This window comes from Vigna radiata, unplaced genomic scaffold (assembly GCF_000741045.1).
Source record: "Vigna radiata var. radiata cultivar VC1973A unplaced genomic scaffold, Vradiata_ver6 scaffold_292, whole genome shotgun sequence".
In the NCBI taxonomy this organism is placed as follows: domain Eukaryota; kingdom Viridiplantae; phylum Streptophyta; class Magnoliopsida; order Fabales; family Fabaceae; genus Vigna; species Vigna radiata.
The window spans coordinates 165,144-183,120 of NW_014542031.1; the positions used below are offsets into that span (position 1 = coordinate 165,144).

Sequence of the window (17,977 nt, forward strand, 5' to 3'; positions counted from 1 at the left end):
ATCTTTAGTTGATACACGTGATTTTATTTTTACATTTGAATATATCATCTTCTAGCTATTGAAAAAGAGTTTATGGAGATGAAACTATTATTGGACAAAAGTTATTATAAAAAGGATTATTGTGTGTAGATTTGCTTACTTCTTTCTTCCCTATTTCTCGTTTCTTCCTTTAAGAGCATTGGTTGGTGTGTTTTGGTTCATTGTTTGACTCATGTTGCTTTCAAAAACTCTTTGTTATTTATTCTGGCATTAGCTTTCACATATCTTCGTTGTTCTTTCATCTTCATTGTTCTGGAATTAGATAATTAGATAAAAAAAACTTGAAAAATTAGGAATTATTAATATTTAAAAAACTTGAAAACATATTATTTTCAATTAGGAATTATTAATATTTACTAATCTAATTTTTATGAAATTGTGCATAATTTTTAATAAAGAAGTAATAATTTTTATGCATAGAAAATTTTGTATATTTAGTAAGAATTTTGACATGGAAAGAAAAAAACGGTTATTGATTCAGAAGAGGAAGACATGTATAATAATGTTGTAGGTGTGAGTATAAATTTAATTTGATACTTACTACAACAATTATAAGTATGAATGCTACTGAAATAATCACAATCATTTGCATAATTTGCATCATTGTTTATGGATTACATATGTCATATATATGTTGAGCAGTTTGACAAGAAAATTTAGAAACTTTATTTTTCAAAAAAGAGTTACATAGCGTTTATTGGATGTTATACCTCATTCACAATGAACAATGTTGCAACATTATTTGGATGAGATCAGAGGAATTCATCAACTTATGTTAATAATTAAGTGCAACTAACCTAGTGAAATATGCATTTTAGTCGGCATTTGAAGATAAAAGTTATTAACTTTTTGCATATTATTAAACAATGTAAAGAATCAAAGTGTTTTTTTTTCTTCGTTCCAGATAAATAGTTTGTTAGCACTTTCATAATCTATTGAATGTGATAATTATGTTTTGAGATGGAATTTTTAGTGCAACTATTGAGGAGCAATGTGCAACTTCATATCCTAAAAAACAACACATTTACTCATTCTTTAAGTATCACAAAAATGGTTGTTCACATATATATATATTCTATAAAAATAATTATTATTATAAGATATTAGGATCACTTTGTCACTCTTTAAACTTGTTTATAGGTCATAGACGAAACTCACTTATGAGGCAGAAAAAGGTTGGCCAACATAAAATCTACAAACAGTTTGTTATTTCGACATAAAATTTACATATGTTCTAGGTGAGTAAGAAGAAACAACATCTAATTCAAGAATATTAAAGGATGTCATCATTAAAAGAAATTCACTTGTAGTACCTTAAGGTCAAATAATATAAATTATGTGTGCTGACATAGTTATTAAATTCACTTGCTGTTTTACTTTTTGTTATTGAAATCATTTCTTCAATGTCTTCATTAATTCAAACTCGCTTACAGTTATACGTCTCTCACAACTTAGATGCCTTCTTTCTTAACTCTACTTTTTCTGTTTTAAATTAAGTCATCAAATCCAATTATTAAAAAGAGTTTTAATTCACTTTTAGTTCCTATACTATTTTACATTACAGATACACAATTTTAATTTTTATGAAATTTTGATTGTATATTTATTTTTTAATTTTACATAAAAATATTAATATGGATGTGTACGTGAGATATTAAGATTTAATTTGGAACTTTACTATTGGTGTCACACATGAATAATTACTTTCATACCATTTATATTCTTTATCATTCATTCAAAATTTAATTAATTTGAATATATCTATTTATCGTAATGTAGAAATAAAAAAGATAAAATAAATTTCATTAATATTTTTCTGAAGTAAAAACAAAAATATTGCATTCGATGATTTTTCCAAGAATATATTATCAACTTGATAATATATCAACGGTAGATTGAAATTGTTTAATTCTAAATATTTAAATGACCATGTATGTAATTAAACACTAATAATTAAAATTAAACATGCACAAAACAATCTTAAAAGAACAAAAATATGACTTTAAACTTAAATAAGAATAATGATATTTTAACAATTATTTTTTAACAATTTTTAACAACTATTACCCTATTTGAATTTATTCTAAAAAAATATTTATTCTTAAAAAATATTTAAAATAGACCAGTCACAAACTGCCAAATATACATTTTCAAAATGCCAAATATACATTTTCAAAAAGTTGTAAAAAAATTGTTAAAAAAACTTTTTCCATATAAAGCAATCACAATAAAAGATACCGAATAAAATATAGATTCTTAACACAATATTTACTTATCACATATTCATCAACATAATGAAACCTAAGCAATGAAGAGCAGTCTTACCTTCGGTTTAAAATATGGCAAACGAAAGAACATTTTTCAGCAGAAGAAAAATTCATAATTTGACATGCAACACATTTAATAACATCTAGAATGTCTTTACCAATTTAAGGTTCTAACCAAACATAACAATAAATACATAATTAAGTCTGAGTTTTTGCTGCCAAACTATGGACTAAAATAAAAATAAATGGGGTCTAACAACAATTTCACAGTCTACAGCTTTTCCTCAAGAACGTGACCTTTCTCGGGGTGGTGGAGACCGGCTGCAGGAACAGTAAAAAAGTCAGAACATAACGAAATAGCTCCAAAAACTATTTTAAGAAAACAAAACAAGTAAATTAGATCAAACCTATCATATCTCCNATTTATCGGACTTTCAGCTCGTTCATACTTGGGGCTTCCTTTTGTTTCTGGTCGAGAAGATGGATTTGATCCATGACCATAATCTGGGCTACCCCTACCTCTACGATATGGACTGGGCGATCTACCACGACCATATCTCCCATCAGGCGAGTCATGAGCTCTTCTTTCAGGACTGTATCCGTTCCTTCTATCTCTGTCATCATCATCTCTTATGGCATACTCCACCGTGATAACACGGTCCATAAACTTGCTGCAAATCAAGCAATAAACAATCAAAAAGAGGTCTAAACTAATAATTAAAAAATATATCCCCTTCCCCCTTACCTTCTTTATTCATGTTACTGAATTCAGAGTATTTCAAAGGGGTAAAAGTTCGGGGAATGGGGAAACACGAAAACTAGTCAACAATTGAGAAGGCAATTACAACCTCAGGTTGGTCGCCTCCAAAGCTCTAGTAGCATCCTCCTGTGATTCATACTGAATAAAAGCAAAATTCCTTCTGATCCTTATATTTAANATTTTCCCATAAGGGTCAAAATGTCTCTCCAGATCCTTTGTCCTGGCGTGAACTNGATCANAATTAATAACAAACAAAGTTTTGGATGGCCTTGAATTAGATGAAGGTTTTCTGGAATCACCACCTGACCTTCTACTGTCACGTTCTTGCTACAAATCAAAATAAAAATATAGTGAACGTTAAAAACTTAAATTTTGGACAATAAACCAGAATTACAAAATAAGCAGCAACTAAAAGCACAAGTTCCTTTGAATAAACAAGCATGTGTCAACTAGCGAGACTAGGCAAAGTTAGTATTGATTTATAGTATGATAAAAAGCATGTACACAAGATAGTATAATAACTATCATTTGGGTCTCAGTGCCATTTACTACCTACCTTAGTCCACTCAACACGAATCCGGCGTCCCTTTCTACCAAATTCAGTTCTATCAAGCCTTCTGATTGCATACTCAGCATCTCGTTCATCTTCCATGTAAATGAAAGCAAACCCTGAGAAACAAGAATGTTAAACACAAAACAGCACATAAATACTTGATTTAAACATTTGAAGACTCCTGGCATGAAGACAATTTAGGAATGATGGTGTGCATCAACTTTGCTGATGAGATAAAAATTCAACATAAATCGTGAATAAAAACTGTCAAGAAGTACCACAACACCTGCCACAGTTGCGAAATCATCATGGTTTCTATGTTGAAACATGTTGGAAATTGAACACTGAGCAAAAGTCATGAATGAAAAAGCAATGAATGCTGAGGATATGCAGAATGGCAGGGCAAGGACGGATCAGATTATTTCTTCTGGAAAAATACAAGAAGGAGAAGCTGGGGCACATTCTAGAAAAGAAATGCAGAGAGGCACATCCATCCAAGAAGAGCATGGACATTCCAACTTTCCAAGTAATCCTGCCACAAAGAAATGATTGAGTATGGGGGTTCATATCTTAATGACAGTTCTCTTTCTTAAAAAGGAAAAGAAAATGTACATCCATTCAAAAGAAACTAGTCAAAGAACATCATCTTGACCCTTTCAAGAATCAATTGAGGAGAGAAGTTACGGTTGACAGTTTGGGATGGTAAATCATGGAAGAATCAATGGACTCCGGGTTCTCAAGCATGCTCCAATTCACGTTCAAGACAAAAAAAAAAAGTTTTAAGAGACTAACAAAAAAATGCATCTCATCCCTTACACTCATCCGGTGCGTTAGAATAAAAAATTTGGGTTAACACAAATATGAGGATTTTACTATTTATACTCCGCTAAAGGTGCAAAGAAAATAAGTGACAACTTAATTTGCTTAACAGTTTCAGAACAATGAATAATTCTCTTCCTTTTGTTTCCTGGTGTATCCAAACCGACATCAGAAAAGGGTCAATGAGTTCTATGATTCATTTCAATTGTTGCACATAACATTTTCCTGTCCCAAACATATGTGACTCAACCCAAGTGGACAATTTTATCTCAACTTCCACATCCTCAAACACCGCCATTCACTGTGTAACGCCAGACGACCAGCTTCCTTGCAAGAGAACACACTCATCTGTGAAACATCAAATCTTCCAGCTCAAACAACCCATCCAACTACCACGCGGCAAGTTCAGCACAACAACAACCAAAACGTTTAAAAGTACCACAGCAAAAATTTCAACTTTGCCACCCAATATACCAAACCCATTATCAAAAATCACATTCGAGAACATATGAAATTTATCCTGAGAAAGAGCACTAATAAACTAAACAAAATTAAATTAAAAAAAAAAACGAAAACAAAGAATGATATACCAGATTTCATGTCGACTCTATCGACTTTCCCGTATCTTCTGAAGAGCCTCTCCACATCAGATTGACGCGCGTCGAAATCCAGGTTCCCACAGAAAACAGGCCTCATTTTTCCTTCAGCAAAGTCAAAGCTTCGGAATCTCTTTGCACGCGACCTGCAATCCAATGCAAGGAAAAATCAAGTCATAATCGCATATCAAAACCGATGAAATCGAAGAAAAATATTGGGATTGGACGGATCGCAGGTGGAGGAAGAAGGAAGTGAAGTAGATCTGACGTTGGGTGGAAGAATGGTACCTAGCCGGAAGGGCGGAGGGTTTGCGATAGAAACCCTAGGCGTAAGATTGGGAGTATTGCGATACAAGAGAGAGAGAGTAAGAGAAAGTTGAAAAGTGAAGAGTGAGGAAAAGAAGGTAATATTCACATCAAATCATACGGCCACGTGGCATGAAGTTCCTCGTGTACTTAAAAGAACTTTTAAACATTTCATGTTTTAAAAAAATATAATTTTGTTAACTATGTCTCTATGGATTCCAGTTTTAAATTGAGTAAATTATGTGAAAAAAAGATAAAAGTGTACCACAATCATTTTAATAATAATAATATTAATATTAATATTTAATAATTAATAATTAATAATTAATAAATAATAACTAATAACTAATAATTAATAAATAAGGAAAAACTAACTTGACCGATGAAAAAAAAAGAAAAGGAAAAAGTTGTATATAAAAATTTGAAAAAGATTTATGTTAATAATTCTTTTAATAATCACTTGACAATGATGATTATATCGAAATTCATCATTTAGTATTTTCAACTATAATTATTAAATAATTATATCATGACTCGGTGTTGAATTTAAAATAATTATCATATTTTTTTTTAAATGATGACTTTTACTTATTTGTCTTTAAAGTTACAAAGTTACTAGAAAAAAAAGTTTAATACTTTACTATTTTAGTTAATAAAAGTAATAAAATGTAAAGCATCATCCTGTTTTGTTTAACAAATGATAAATTAAACAAATAACATATCATGTTATACATAAGTGTTATTTAATAGATAAACAACATTGTTTAATAGATAGACAACATTATGGTGCAGGATGTGACCTTTGTTTTTAAGATCACACAAGATGGGTATTTCCTATACAAAAGACTTATCAAACTTCATTTTACAAGTTGTGAAAACCATCAATCATGACCAATAAGGGGGCCTTCATTCATAAAATCTTAAAACACACTCATAACAAACAAAAAACAATCATAAGGAGAGCAGTTGTCACACCTAGGTAGTACAGATCAACTTTCAGTACAAAACTGCAAATTTAACCTGGTAATCGATTACAACCTCTTTGTAAGCAATTACAAGTGCATGTGTTCAATGTGTATGTTGCAGGACCTGACCTGTGTTGCTAAGACCATCTAGGAGGGGTCTTCCCTACATAGAAGACATATCAAACTTCACATTACAAGTTGTGGAAACCATCAACCATGACCAACAAGGATCCTCCATTCACAATATCTTAAAAACACACTCATAACAAATAAAAAAACAATCATAGGGAGCGCGATTGCCACACCTAGGTAGCATAGATCAACTTTCAGTACAAAACGACAAATTTAACTTCGTAATCGATTACAACCTTTCTATAAGCGATTACAAATGCATGTCTCCAGTGTGTATGGTGTAGGACCTGACCTGTGTTGCTAAGACCACCCAAAATGGGTCTTCCCTACAAAGAAGACTTACCAAACTTCACACTACAAGTTGTGGAAACCATCAATCATGACCAACAAGGGTCCTCCATTGACAATATCTTAAAAAAACACTCATAACAAACAAAAAAAAAACTCATGGGGAGCGCAGTTGCCACACCTGGGTAACAGAGATAAACTTTCAGTACAAATCTGTAATTTTAACCTGGTAATTGATTGCGACCTCTCTGTAAGCGATTACAAGTGCATGTGTCTAGTGTGAATGGTGTTGGACTTGACCTGTCTACCTAACAACACCCTTAGTGGGTCTTCCATAAACAATTGGAGTGCATTAAACATCATATTTTTGGTTGTTCAAACTGTCAACTATATAAAAAATTCACAAAATATGTTATAACAATAAAAAATTATGTGCAATGAATATAACAATCACAATTAAAATAACAATTAATCCTTTATTAACATTTAAAATAATCGTTTTAATACATTTACAAATATCCATTCAGTTACATCTTTCAATACTGACGTAATCACAAAATACAAATATCAGTCAAGTTTGGGACTATATCTTATGTAGGGAGTTCTAAAATCTTTGGTCTTCTAACATTTGATGAAGTTGTCACCCAAATTTTTATTCATCCAATGCAACAGTCTTGGGTATTTCTGTACTTGAAGATTTGAAGGAATGGAAAGGTCACAAAACCAAACCTGAAATACAAGAAAGAGATCACAATTTCTCATTACAATTCATTACCCAACAAACAAATATTTACATTTCAATCAATGTACAAAAACCACCACCGGCATTAACTCATTTAACCAATAATTCACTCAAAATATTTTTACTAAGATTAACATTATCATGTAGTTCTAAAAACCATCGAAATGAAGTCTTCGAAATACATGACTTGTGCTCCTCATTCAAAATTTTATTCAGCGTACCAACACACTTCATTTTGAATGAATGACGAACATTCAACTGCAGAAAAAAGACAAAGTAATTTCATGTCACAACATACCAAAACCATAAATGCCAAAACCACGAGGAAAAGAAAAAATGTGAATAGGGAAAGGGCATAACGCAAATACATTACTCGTAGCACTAATGTAAGTGAAAGATGCATTCACATACAATACAATCAACGATTCGAAACCAAAAAGGTGAGAACTTCAAAACGAACGACATATTTGGGTTTGTCCAACAACAACGACAGAAAAGGACAGTTTGGAGAGAGCAACGAAGGAGATGGGTGAACGTAGATGGAGGAAATCACAAAATCGAGAGTCAAGGAAAAATTTTGGAGAGACGAATGAGAAAGATGACTCAACTAGATGGAGAAAATCAAAAAATAGAGAGAGAAAGAGAACGAAAATTCAAAACCTTAAGTGGAGTCAATAATGAAGGGATAAGGGTGTTTTCGGAATAAGTCAAATTGAAACCCTGAAGCCATTTCTACGTCAGATTTTTCCAAAAATTAATTATTCAAAATGGGCCAATAGGATGATGACACATGGCGTTGTCAAAATGTTGTCAAATTTGCATTGTTAAAATATCACAATCCATATACAAAAGCACCAGCGAATAATTTCCATATTTTAGTCAGTAAGTAAAATGGACTTTAAAATTTAAGAAGTACTCTCATACTTAACAAATACATACAAACTTTTTCAATCCAGTGAACAACTACAACCTTTGTTTTGCAATTTTGTTAAAAATTAACCACTAGCTCCATTCATTAGTAAATTGACACATTCACTTAAAAAAAGTACTAATAATCCATTTATGACTTAAAATCACACAATGATAAACACACAAATTATTGGTAAGCAAAGATAAAAATGCAAAATATGCTCTGTTTGTTATTAAAAAATGAAATAAATTTGGCTACTTTATAGCCTTACATACCAGAAATAGATTAATAAAATTGTTGCGCATAAGGCGCATGACTCCTATACTTACAATTCACTTATTCAAAGGTAATTGAACTTTTAAAACACTAACCAATTCTCCCTTAAACTGAATGCTAGCAATCAGTTTATACCAGATTCAACACATACTCCTGACTTTCGTAATGCACAAAAAGTATCCAATTTGAGAGGTTTAGTCATAATATCAGCCACCTGTTCTTGTGTCCCATGATATATCATCTTAATAGTTCTCATCTTTGTAAGATTCTGAAGAAAATGGAAGCGAACATCAATATGTTTACAATGACCATGCATTATTGGATTCTTTGACAACTTAATAGCATAGCTACTATCACAATGAATAACAGTAGTTTGACTTTGCATTCTACACAATTTTTCCAACACCCTAGTCAGCCAAATGGCTTGACAAACACATGATGTTGCACCTATAAATTTTGCATCAATAGTTGATAGACTCACAATTAGTTTTTTCTTTGATGGCCAAGAAACAACAGCTAAACATAATAAGAACACATAACCTGAAGTATTTTTTCTATCATCCAAGTTCCCTACATAATCACTGTCACTGTAAGAGATAAGTTCATTGTTTCCTCCCTTTTTGTAGAAAATGCCAAATTCAATTGTTCCTTTTAAATATCTCAGCACCCTTTTAGCTGCCAATAACTCTAGTTTAGTAGGATTCTCCATGTACCTACTAATTAAGCTTATCATAAACATCATATCAGGTCGATTGGAGGTTAAATACATAAGACTTCCCACTATTTGTTTGTAATAAGTCTTGTGCACCTTTACACCAGTGTCTTCCTTTACGAGTTTAGTACCTAAAACAATTGGGTTTTAAACTGGATTGCTTTTATCCATTCCAAACTATTGTAGTATTGTTAATGCATATTTCTTTTGACATAAGAAAATGTCATTCGTTTGTTGCATAACTTCAAAACCCAAAAAATATCTCATTTTACCAAGGTCTGTCATAGCAAATTCATGCACCATGGAGCTTTTGAAATTTGCAAACATCAATTCATCATTGCCAATAAAGATAAGGCAATTAATATTGTAACCTTTTTTTTATCTTTCTTCGCAAATAGAGTATACTCGTAGTCACACTTATGAAAACCTTCCTTCAAGACATATGCTTCTATGCAGCTATACCAAGCACGTGGTGCTTACTTAAGTCCCCAAAGAGCTTTATTCAATTTGTACACTTATGCTCAGCCTTTTTTTTTTTTTCATTACCACACGGTTGGTCTATATACACTGTTTCATCTAGTTCTCCATGTAGAAAAGCAGACTTCACATCTAGTTGACAGAGTGCCCATCCTTGATAAGTTGCAAGTGCTACTACTAAGCGAATGGTCTTCATGCGGGCTACTAATGCAAATACGTAGTGTAGTCCACCCCATACTCTTATGCATACCCCTTCACTACAAGTCTAACTTTTTTTATCGACCTCACCATTCTTTTTGAATTTGGTTTTATAAATCCATTTCACACTAACTTTCTTGGCACCGCTAGGTAATTCCACCAATTCCCATGTGTCGTTTCTTTTTATTGCTTCCATATTCTCATTCATGGCTTTCATCCATTTTGGAATCTGTTTAGCAATAACAAAGTATGTGGGATCATTGTCACTTATTGCAGATAGAGCCAAATTTGCTTTTGGACTATCTTCAAAAAATTTTGCACCAGTTTCGTAGCCTGTCATCAAGAGAGGTGGTCTTCGAGATCCTGGTAGAGGGGGACTATGTTTTGTTGTCAAAGGATTAGATGAAATATTATGTTATCTTCTCCCGTATCAAGATCATGATATACCTGTCGTTACGCTATATCTGGTGCATGTTGTTGTGTTGCATCTGGCATTGTGTTTTCAACCTCATGTTTTTCATCGTTAATAACGTATTTTTTATCTCCAAATTCTAAATCACATGTGATGGCTACAACATGTTGCTTATCCCAATCCCAACTTTTATTTTCATCAAAGACAACTTCTCTGTTGATGATAATTATTTTTGAAATCGGATGAAATAGTTTATAAGATTTTGAGACTTCACCAACTCCCAAAAAAACACAACTTTGATTTTTATCATCTAACTTGGTTTGCGTAGCATCTAGCACATGAACATGTGAAAGGCAACCAAAAATGAAAAAAATACTTAAGTCAAGGTTTGACTCTACTCCAGGCTTCTTTGGGAGTTTGATTTTTCACAACTAATATGGGACTTCGATTTAAAATATGCACTGACCAAGCAGCAACTTCAACCCAAAATGTTTTGGGCATTTTCTTCTCTAAGAGCATGCTTCGAACCATGTTCATAAGGCGCATAAGGAAACAAATTAATAAACTATTGCGCATAAGGCGCATGACTCCTATACTTATGGTTGACTTATTCAAAAGTAACTGAACTTTTAAAACACTAACACAAATAGGGTCAATTTTAACTCCAAACAAACATTTACCAGAATAAAATGATTCATCATAAAAAAAATGGATCAAATTGAGTCACAGCAAGGGAATTGAAGAATTATAACATAACAATGAAAACAAAAAATTAAAAAGGAATAAGTTACCGGTATCACTAATTTGAAGAAGCTTGATGAGAGAATTGTAATCGGCTCGAGCTTTTGCGAAAGGAATGACCATGGAGAGGAAAAGGAGAGTATGAAAAGTTAATCCACTAAAGGATTGAAAGAAGTTGGGAATGATAAGATGTTGTATTGAAAGGAAAGTGAGGAGTGAAGTATAGCAAAGTGGTTGGAGAAAAAGAGAGAGAGAGAGAAAGTGAGTTTTTTCCCCTTCACATCCATAACTTCATCCTCGACCTCCATAATTATCTGAATATCTTTTCATTTTGCATTGTTGTATGTGAGTTAATAATATAATAATAATAGGTTTCCTTTCCACCAATCAATTAAATGAATTTCGCTGTACATACTTGCACCACTCCTTTTCGAAATTCACTTTGCAACTTTGCATTTTTTTACTGCTTTTGTTACTTTCTTCTTCTTCTTTGTTTCCTATGTGCTTGTGTGCATTTCAGTAGTGGTTTGATCATGGTGTCAGTAGTGGTTTTAATGGTGGTGTTGTGTCATGATGTGTTGTTGTTATTCATTGAGAGACTGACATTCGAGATAAGATTTAAGTTTGAAATCCTTAACCGCACTTCGAAATACGACTAAGGCTTAGCCGAAATTCTAAAAAAAAATCCTCGTAATTCGAAGTGTGACGAGACTTTCAAACGTCAACAAGGCTTTAACCGTATTTTGAGATGTAGTTAAAGTCTTACCAGCGTTGTTGTTACCGACAAAGGCCTCGCTTTGATGAATGTCATGGATAATGTATTTCTTGAGACTTATCAGATGTTTTGTGCATTTCACATTATGAAAAATGTTAAAGCGAAATGCAAGATATTAGTGGTGGATTCAATTGAGGCATGGGATATGTTGATGGAAGTGTGGAAAAATGTGATGGACTGTGAGGAACAATCCATGTTTGATTCTTATGTTAATCGTCTTTAGTATGCCTCTACTACATGGCCTTTATTTTTTGAATATGTCAACCATACTTGGATCATTCTGTGTAAGGCATACTTTGTTAAAGTGTGGACCAACAAAAATGTTATGCATCTAGGCAACACTACAACGAATAGGTAATTGTTATTCTTATTTTTTTTTACTTATTTATGTTATATTTCTTCTCATAGTATAATGTGTTTTGTAACAGGGTTGAGTCTGCACACTAGAGCCTTAAGAAATTATTGTGGTCCAGTATGGGGATCTATGTTCGTGTTGGGATGTTATGCATAACATCATTGTCCTACAACATAACAAGATCAAGGCGTCCTTTGAATAAAGTCTTAACCTCATGAGTGAAGCTTATAAAAGAATAAGATATAGAAAACTTGTTGGAGTGTTTCACGATATGCTCTTAGAATTATTGCTGATGAAGTTGAGCGAGTGAATCAAATAGGATTGGACAATGGACATTATGGATACATTTTGAGATCAAATTACGGGCTACCATGTGCTTGTGAATTAACACGATATGAGTCTGACATAATTCCTTTGGGTGAAATTCATGTTATGTGGATCCAATTGAGATTTTCAAGTATTGTGTCAAATGAATCACTTCCATAGTTATGCATTGACCATGTACTTGATATGGTTCAGGATGATTCAAGAAGATTGACATTGGAGAAAAGGTGAATATGAAACAAAAGGTAATCGAAATTGTTTGCCTAGAAATGACATCTATAATACCTCCTTCGCATAAAGTGAAACCAAATGGTGTATAAAAGACTAACTTTCATGTCATGAGAGGTCTACAAAACATGACCCGTCATATTTTGAACATGTTGAATAACAATAAGCTTTAAGATATTTTCTCCCCCTTTTTGATCATAATTAAAAAGTTGCGTTTCATGTTCTCCTCTTAAGATAATCCTCCCCCTTAATAAAAGCATGTATGCGTATGAGCCAAATATATTTCAAATTTAAATATTTATTCAAACATACAGTAGGAGATTTTAAAACATATAATTTTAGGATAAAGAACTTAAAAAATATTTTTATTGAACCATACAAGATAGGAATTTTAAAGAAAAAATATGGCTAAATTTTCAAAAATGCATAAAAAAAATGCAATCCTAAGAAATTTCAAATATTCGTAGATCTCTTCTAATGTTACCCCTTTAGAAATGTCTCCAATTTCATAATGATAACTTGTTGAGATCTTCATCTTGAGGATTGTCATTATCCTTCTCTTCATTTGTTGTCTTTGTCAAATCTTCAAAACTACCTGCATCAGATTCATCTGACTCAAGAGGTTTTGCCTCAAGGTCCATAATTTTATCATACACAACATGCTTGGAATAAAATTTCTAAAATTTTGTTAAAAGAAAAAATTAAATGAAAAAATTAAATTGTAAATTTTAAGTTTTAAAATGCTTGGAATGAAATCATTTTACAACCCAAACATATCTACCACTTGGAACACCAAAATGCTTAATTTTACATTTATTTGAAGTATGACCCTTTTTCATATAATAAAAACATGATTCAAAGTTTGTGTTCCTATAAGTTGTTCCTTTTTCTACCCATGTTCTACGGGTTCTATTATTATGCTTATTTTTAATTTTAGAAACATACTTATTTTTAACAACCTTATTTTCATTATTTNTACTGCATTCTCCTAAGGTTGTTTGTTCTAACATTTTCTTAAAATTTTCACAAGATGCACATTCATCACCACTAGTAAATTTACCCTTTTCAAAAAATAAAACTTTATTTTTCAAATATTTATTTTCTTCAAAAATATTTTCAAAATTTAATTTTAAATTTTTATTTTCTTCAAGAATATTTTCAAATTCTAATTTTAAATTTTTATTTTCTGCAGAAATATTTTCAAAATTTAATTTTAAATTTTTGAAATCCTTTTTCAATTTCTTATGAGCTTTATCTAATTTTTCAGATTCAACAATTAAAGCAGCATAAGTTTCATGCAATTCACTTTCACTGTATTGACTATAATTTTCAGATCGCTAGATGTACTTACTTGGCTTCCAGCGTCGTCGTCTACCACTAAACAGATGTTTGCCTCTTCATCAGATTCGCTCAGATCAGAAATTGTTTCATTATCATCGTCCCATGCGATGTAGGCTTTCTTTTTCTTGAAGGATTTCTTTTCTTTTACTTCTTCACTCTTCTTTTGATTTGGACAGTCCGCTTTTAAGTGCCCCCTTTCTCCGCAACCATAGCATTTATATTTTGAGGAAGATTCTTGATGTTCTTTCTTTTCGACTTTGAATCTTCCTTTGTCTTTTCTTCTCTTCAGTGGTCCACTTATCACAGGGCTTTGGTTCCTGCAAATCGTTAGTAGGAATAGGCGAACCAGATGCAATAACATCCCAAATCTCACAATCAATAGACTCAATAAAAATTTGCATTCTAACCTTCCAGAATGCATAGTTTTCACCTGTGAATAAAGGTGGTCTATTGATAGAGGCACCCTCTGCAAAGGTTTGATATGATCCTGCCATTTGAATGACTATCAAAGCGAGCTCTGATACCAATTGTCAGAACTGGCTGCAGCGGAATTGTTAGCGTGGAATAACAAACCAAGAGGGGTTTTAATATAAATGTGTGCCTTTTAATTTCTTCTCAAATTATCTTACTATGCAAATAATAAATATAAATAAAAGAGTAAGGTTGAGAGAAATTTGCACAGATGAATTTTATACCGGTTCGGATCTTACCAATCCTACGACCAGTCGCTTATCTCAAACCAAGATAAACTTTCTACTATCACAAAACAATTACAAATAATAATCACAAAGAAAAACAATTTGTAAAAGTTTAGAAACCACCTCTCTTGATACCATAAGAGATGAACCTGCACCTCCTTTGAATCTTCACAAAGGATGAGACACCTCCTCCGAATACTTCACGAAGGATGAAACACCTCCTCCGAATACTTCACAAAGGATGATCCTCTTCCAAACACCTCCTCAGACGCACCAAGGATGAACCAACTATTCCTCCATCACCGTAGTTACAATGTACCAGCACCACAAACAAGAGTTTCCTTAGTTGAGCAAGAGCACACACTTCTCAAAGAGTTCTGAGTGTTTTAGCACAAGGGAAGAGTTGATTCTGGTAGAAACACTGAGCCAAATTTATAGACTTAATCCAGAGCTCTTCCATTTTTAAAAACTAGCCGTTGTACTCATTTTAATCGATTAACACTAATATTAATCGATTAAATGCGTTAAAATGGCCAGTTTCGAAAAATGGAAGAGCTCTGCATTGAGTCTATAAATTTGGCTCAATGTTTCTACCAAGATCAACTCTTCCCTTGCGCTAAAACACTCAGAACTCTTTGAGAAGTGTGTGCTCTTGCTCAGCTAAGGAAACTCTTGTTTGTGGTGCTTGTACATTGCAACTACGGTGACGGAGGAATAGCTGGTTCATCCTTGGTGCGTCTGAGGAGGTGTTTGGAAGATGATCATCCTTCGTGAAGTATTCGGAGGAGGTGTTTCATCCTTCGTGAAGTATTCGGAGGAGGTGTCTCATCCTTTGTGAAGATTCAAAGGAGGTGCAGGTTCATCTCTTGTGGTATCAAGAGAGGTGGTTTCTAAACTTTTACAAATTGTTTTTCTTTGTGATTATTATTTGTAATTGTTTTGTGATAGTGGAAAGTTTATCTTGGTTTGAGATAAGCGACTGGTCGTAGGATTGGTAAGATCCGAACCAGTATAAAATTCATCTGTGCAAATTTCTCTCAACCTTACTCTTTTATTTATATTTATTATTTGCATAGTAAGATAATTTGAGAAGAAATTAAAAGGCACATGTTTATATTAAAACCCCTCTTGGTTTGTTATTCCACGCTAACAATTCCGCTGCAGCCAGTTCTGACATATACTCCTGCTGAACATACTCCTCATACTCCTTAATGATGTCCATATTACTTTCTTCTATGCGTTTTCTACAAGCTGATGTTAGGTCTTTTTCTTTCATCCTGTGATGAAGATAAGCATCACCACAATAAACATGCACACCTCTAGTTCTAACCATTTCTATCAACCAAATATATTAAAAAATTATATATAAAAAAAACAAAAAATCAAACAATATTTTAATTTTTCAATATTTCAAATAAAACAATTAACTTAATAAAAACTGTTGAAAATTAATATATAAAAAATTGTATTATTAAAATATATCAAATATTTCAAAATTAATATTTCTCAGCAATATTAAAAAAATATTCAAAAATATATCTAAAAAATTTAAAGAATCAACTTAGTTAATATATAAATAAATGTAAATTTACATATTATAAATAAAAATAACAAAACTAAATTAAATTCTAAATTGATACAATAATAACAAAATACTTAAAACATATTTTTTTCTAAAAAATTAAAATATATAAATACAAAAATCAAATATAAAAAATATAAAAACATTACAAATTAAAAATATAATAAAAACCACATAAAAAAGCAAGAAAAAAATTAAACTCAACTCGAACTATGGTGAAGTTTCAATTGACGTTCGAACATCGACGAGACCTTGACTGCACTTCAAAGTACAATTAAGGCTTTTGAGCCCCATTTTATAAGCATCACATGCATTCATTCACATGTTCCCATTCAATTCATACATTTTATTCAATTGATACATTTTAATACATACATTCAGATGCGTACATTTCAACCCAATTCATATATTTCAATCTATCCACATGCATACCATATATCAATTAATCCAAAACATATGATGAATGTGAGAGACCAACCTTTAATATAAAGAAGACATAAACAAATCCACCAAAATATCATCACACCACTACCATGTTATCCCGCCGCAAAATTAAAAGAAACAAACACACGGCGATAAAGGACAAAGCATGATGGAGGAAAAAAGAGAAAGGGAGAAGATAAAAAGGGAGAAAGGGAGACACAAGAACAAAAAGAGATAAGACCCAAGAGTAAGAAATGAGAGAAAGTAACGCGTAGAGGAGATCGAAAAGTGAAATTCAAAACTGAGAAATTGAGACATGAATAGAGTGTAAGGTTTTTTTTTTTTAATTTAAGAAAAAATATTTTTAGTCAAAGATTATTCTTATGTGTCAAAATACACAGAAAACCAAAATGGTCATTTTCAATAAAATTGGAAGTGTAGACCAAAGTTATAGAGGTACATGTGAAAGAACTAAAAGGAAAAAATGGAAGAGGGAACGGTAGAATCACATCAACAAAAGCATTCAGTTGGTAAATTATGTTTTTATTTTAATTCTTAAGCTAATTTAATTATTTAATTATATAATGTTTGTTTCGTTTAAAATCAATTCACAGAAATTATCATTTTTTAGACGGTTTAATATAACAAATAAAAATAAACCACTTATAAAAATAATTGTTTTTGTAGAGCAGGGAGTCTTTCAAACATTCACCCTTCACAAAAATAAGAAAGGTCTAAGGGACACACACATAACATTCATGGTGAGTGCTTTTACTTATCACAAAGCAAATGCATAATTATCACAGAACAAATATCATCAAATAAAATAAAAGTAATTCGGTACATTTGATTCAAAACAATTTCTATTAATTGTAATATGAAAATAACTTATTTTAAATGAGAAAGGATATATATAATTTTAAAAAATAAAACTATTTTTATTAATCAATTACATAAATAACTTAATTAATTAATATAAAAATACAAATAATATGGAAAAGTAAGCTATACTGATAAATACGTATTAATAAAAAGATTATGTTTGTGATTTTAGTGAC

General features: G+C 31.7%; 1 protein-coding gene across 4 annotated transcripts; it reads right to left on the reverse strand.

The window, feature by feature from the left end:
• Positions 1–2,396: 2,396 nt before the first annotated feature.
• On the reverse strand, positions 2,397–5,457 carry LOC106779006 (serine/arginine-rich splicing factor RS41). Of its 4 annotated transcripts, XM_022776388.1 has the most exons (7): positions 5,323–5,457; positions 5,029–5,180; positions 3,623–3,735; positions 3,155–3,393; positions 2,714–2,977; positions 2,564–2,627; positions 2,412–2,481 (listed from the first exon to the last, which is right to left on the reverse strand). In XM_022776388.1, exons 2-6 carry the CDS (start codon positions 5,132–5,134, stop codon positions 2,591–2,593), a joined length of 759 nt encoding a protein of 252 aa, XP_022632109.1. In that variant the 5' UTR covers positions 5,135–5,180; positions 5,323–5,457; the 3' UTR covers positions 2,412–2,481; positions 2,564–2,590. The 4 variants fall into 4 exon arrangements, with proteins under 4 accessions (XP_014522505.1, XP_014522506.1, XP_022632110.1 ...); XM_014667019.2 differs by having other exon boundaries at positions 2,397–2,627; XM_014667020.2 differs by lacking the exon at positions 5,323–5,457 and adding an exon at positions 3,906–4,151 and having other exon boundaries at positions 2,397–2,627; positions 5,029–5,164.
• Positions 5,458–17,977: the final 12,520 nt, after the last annotated feature.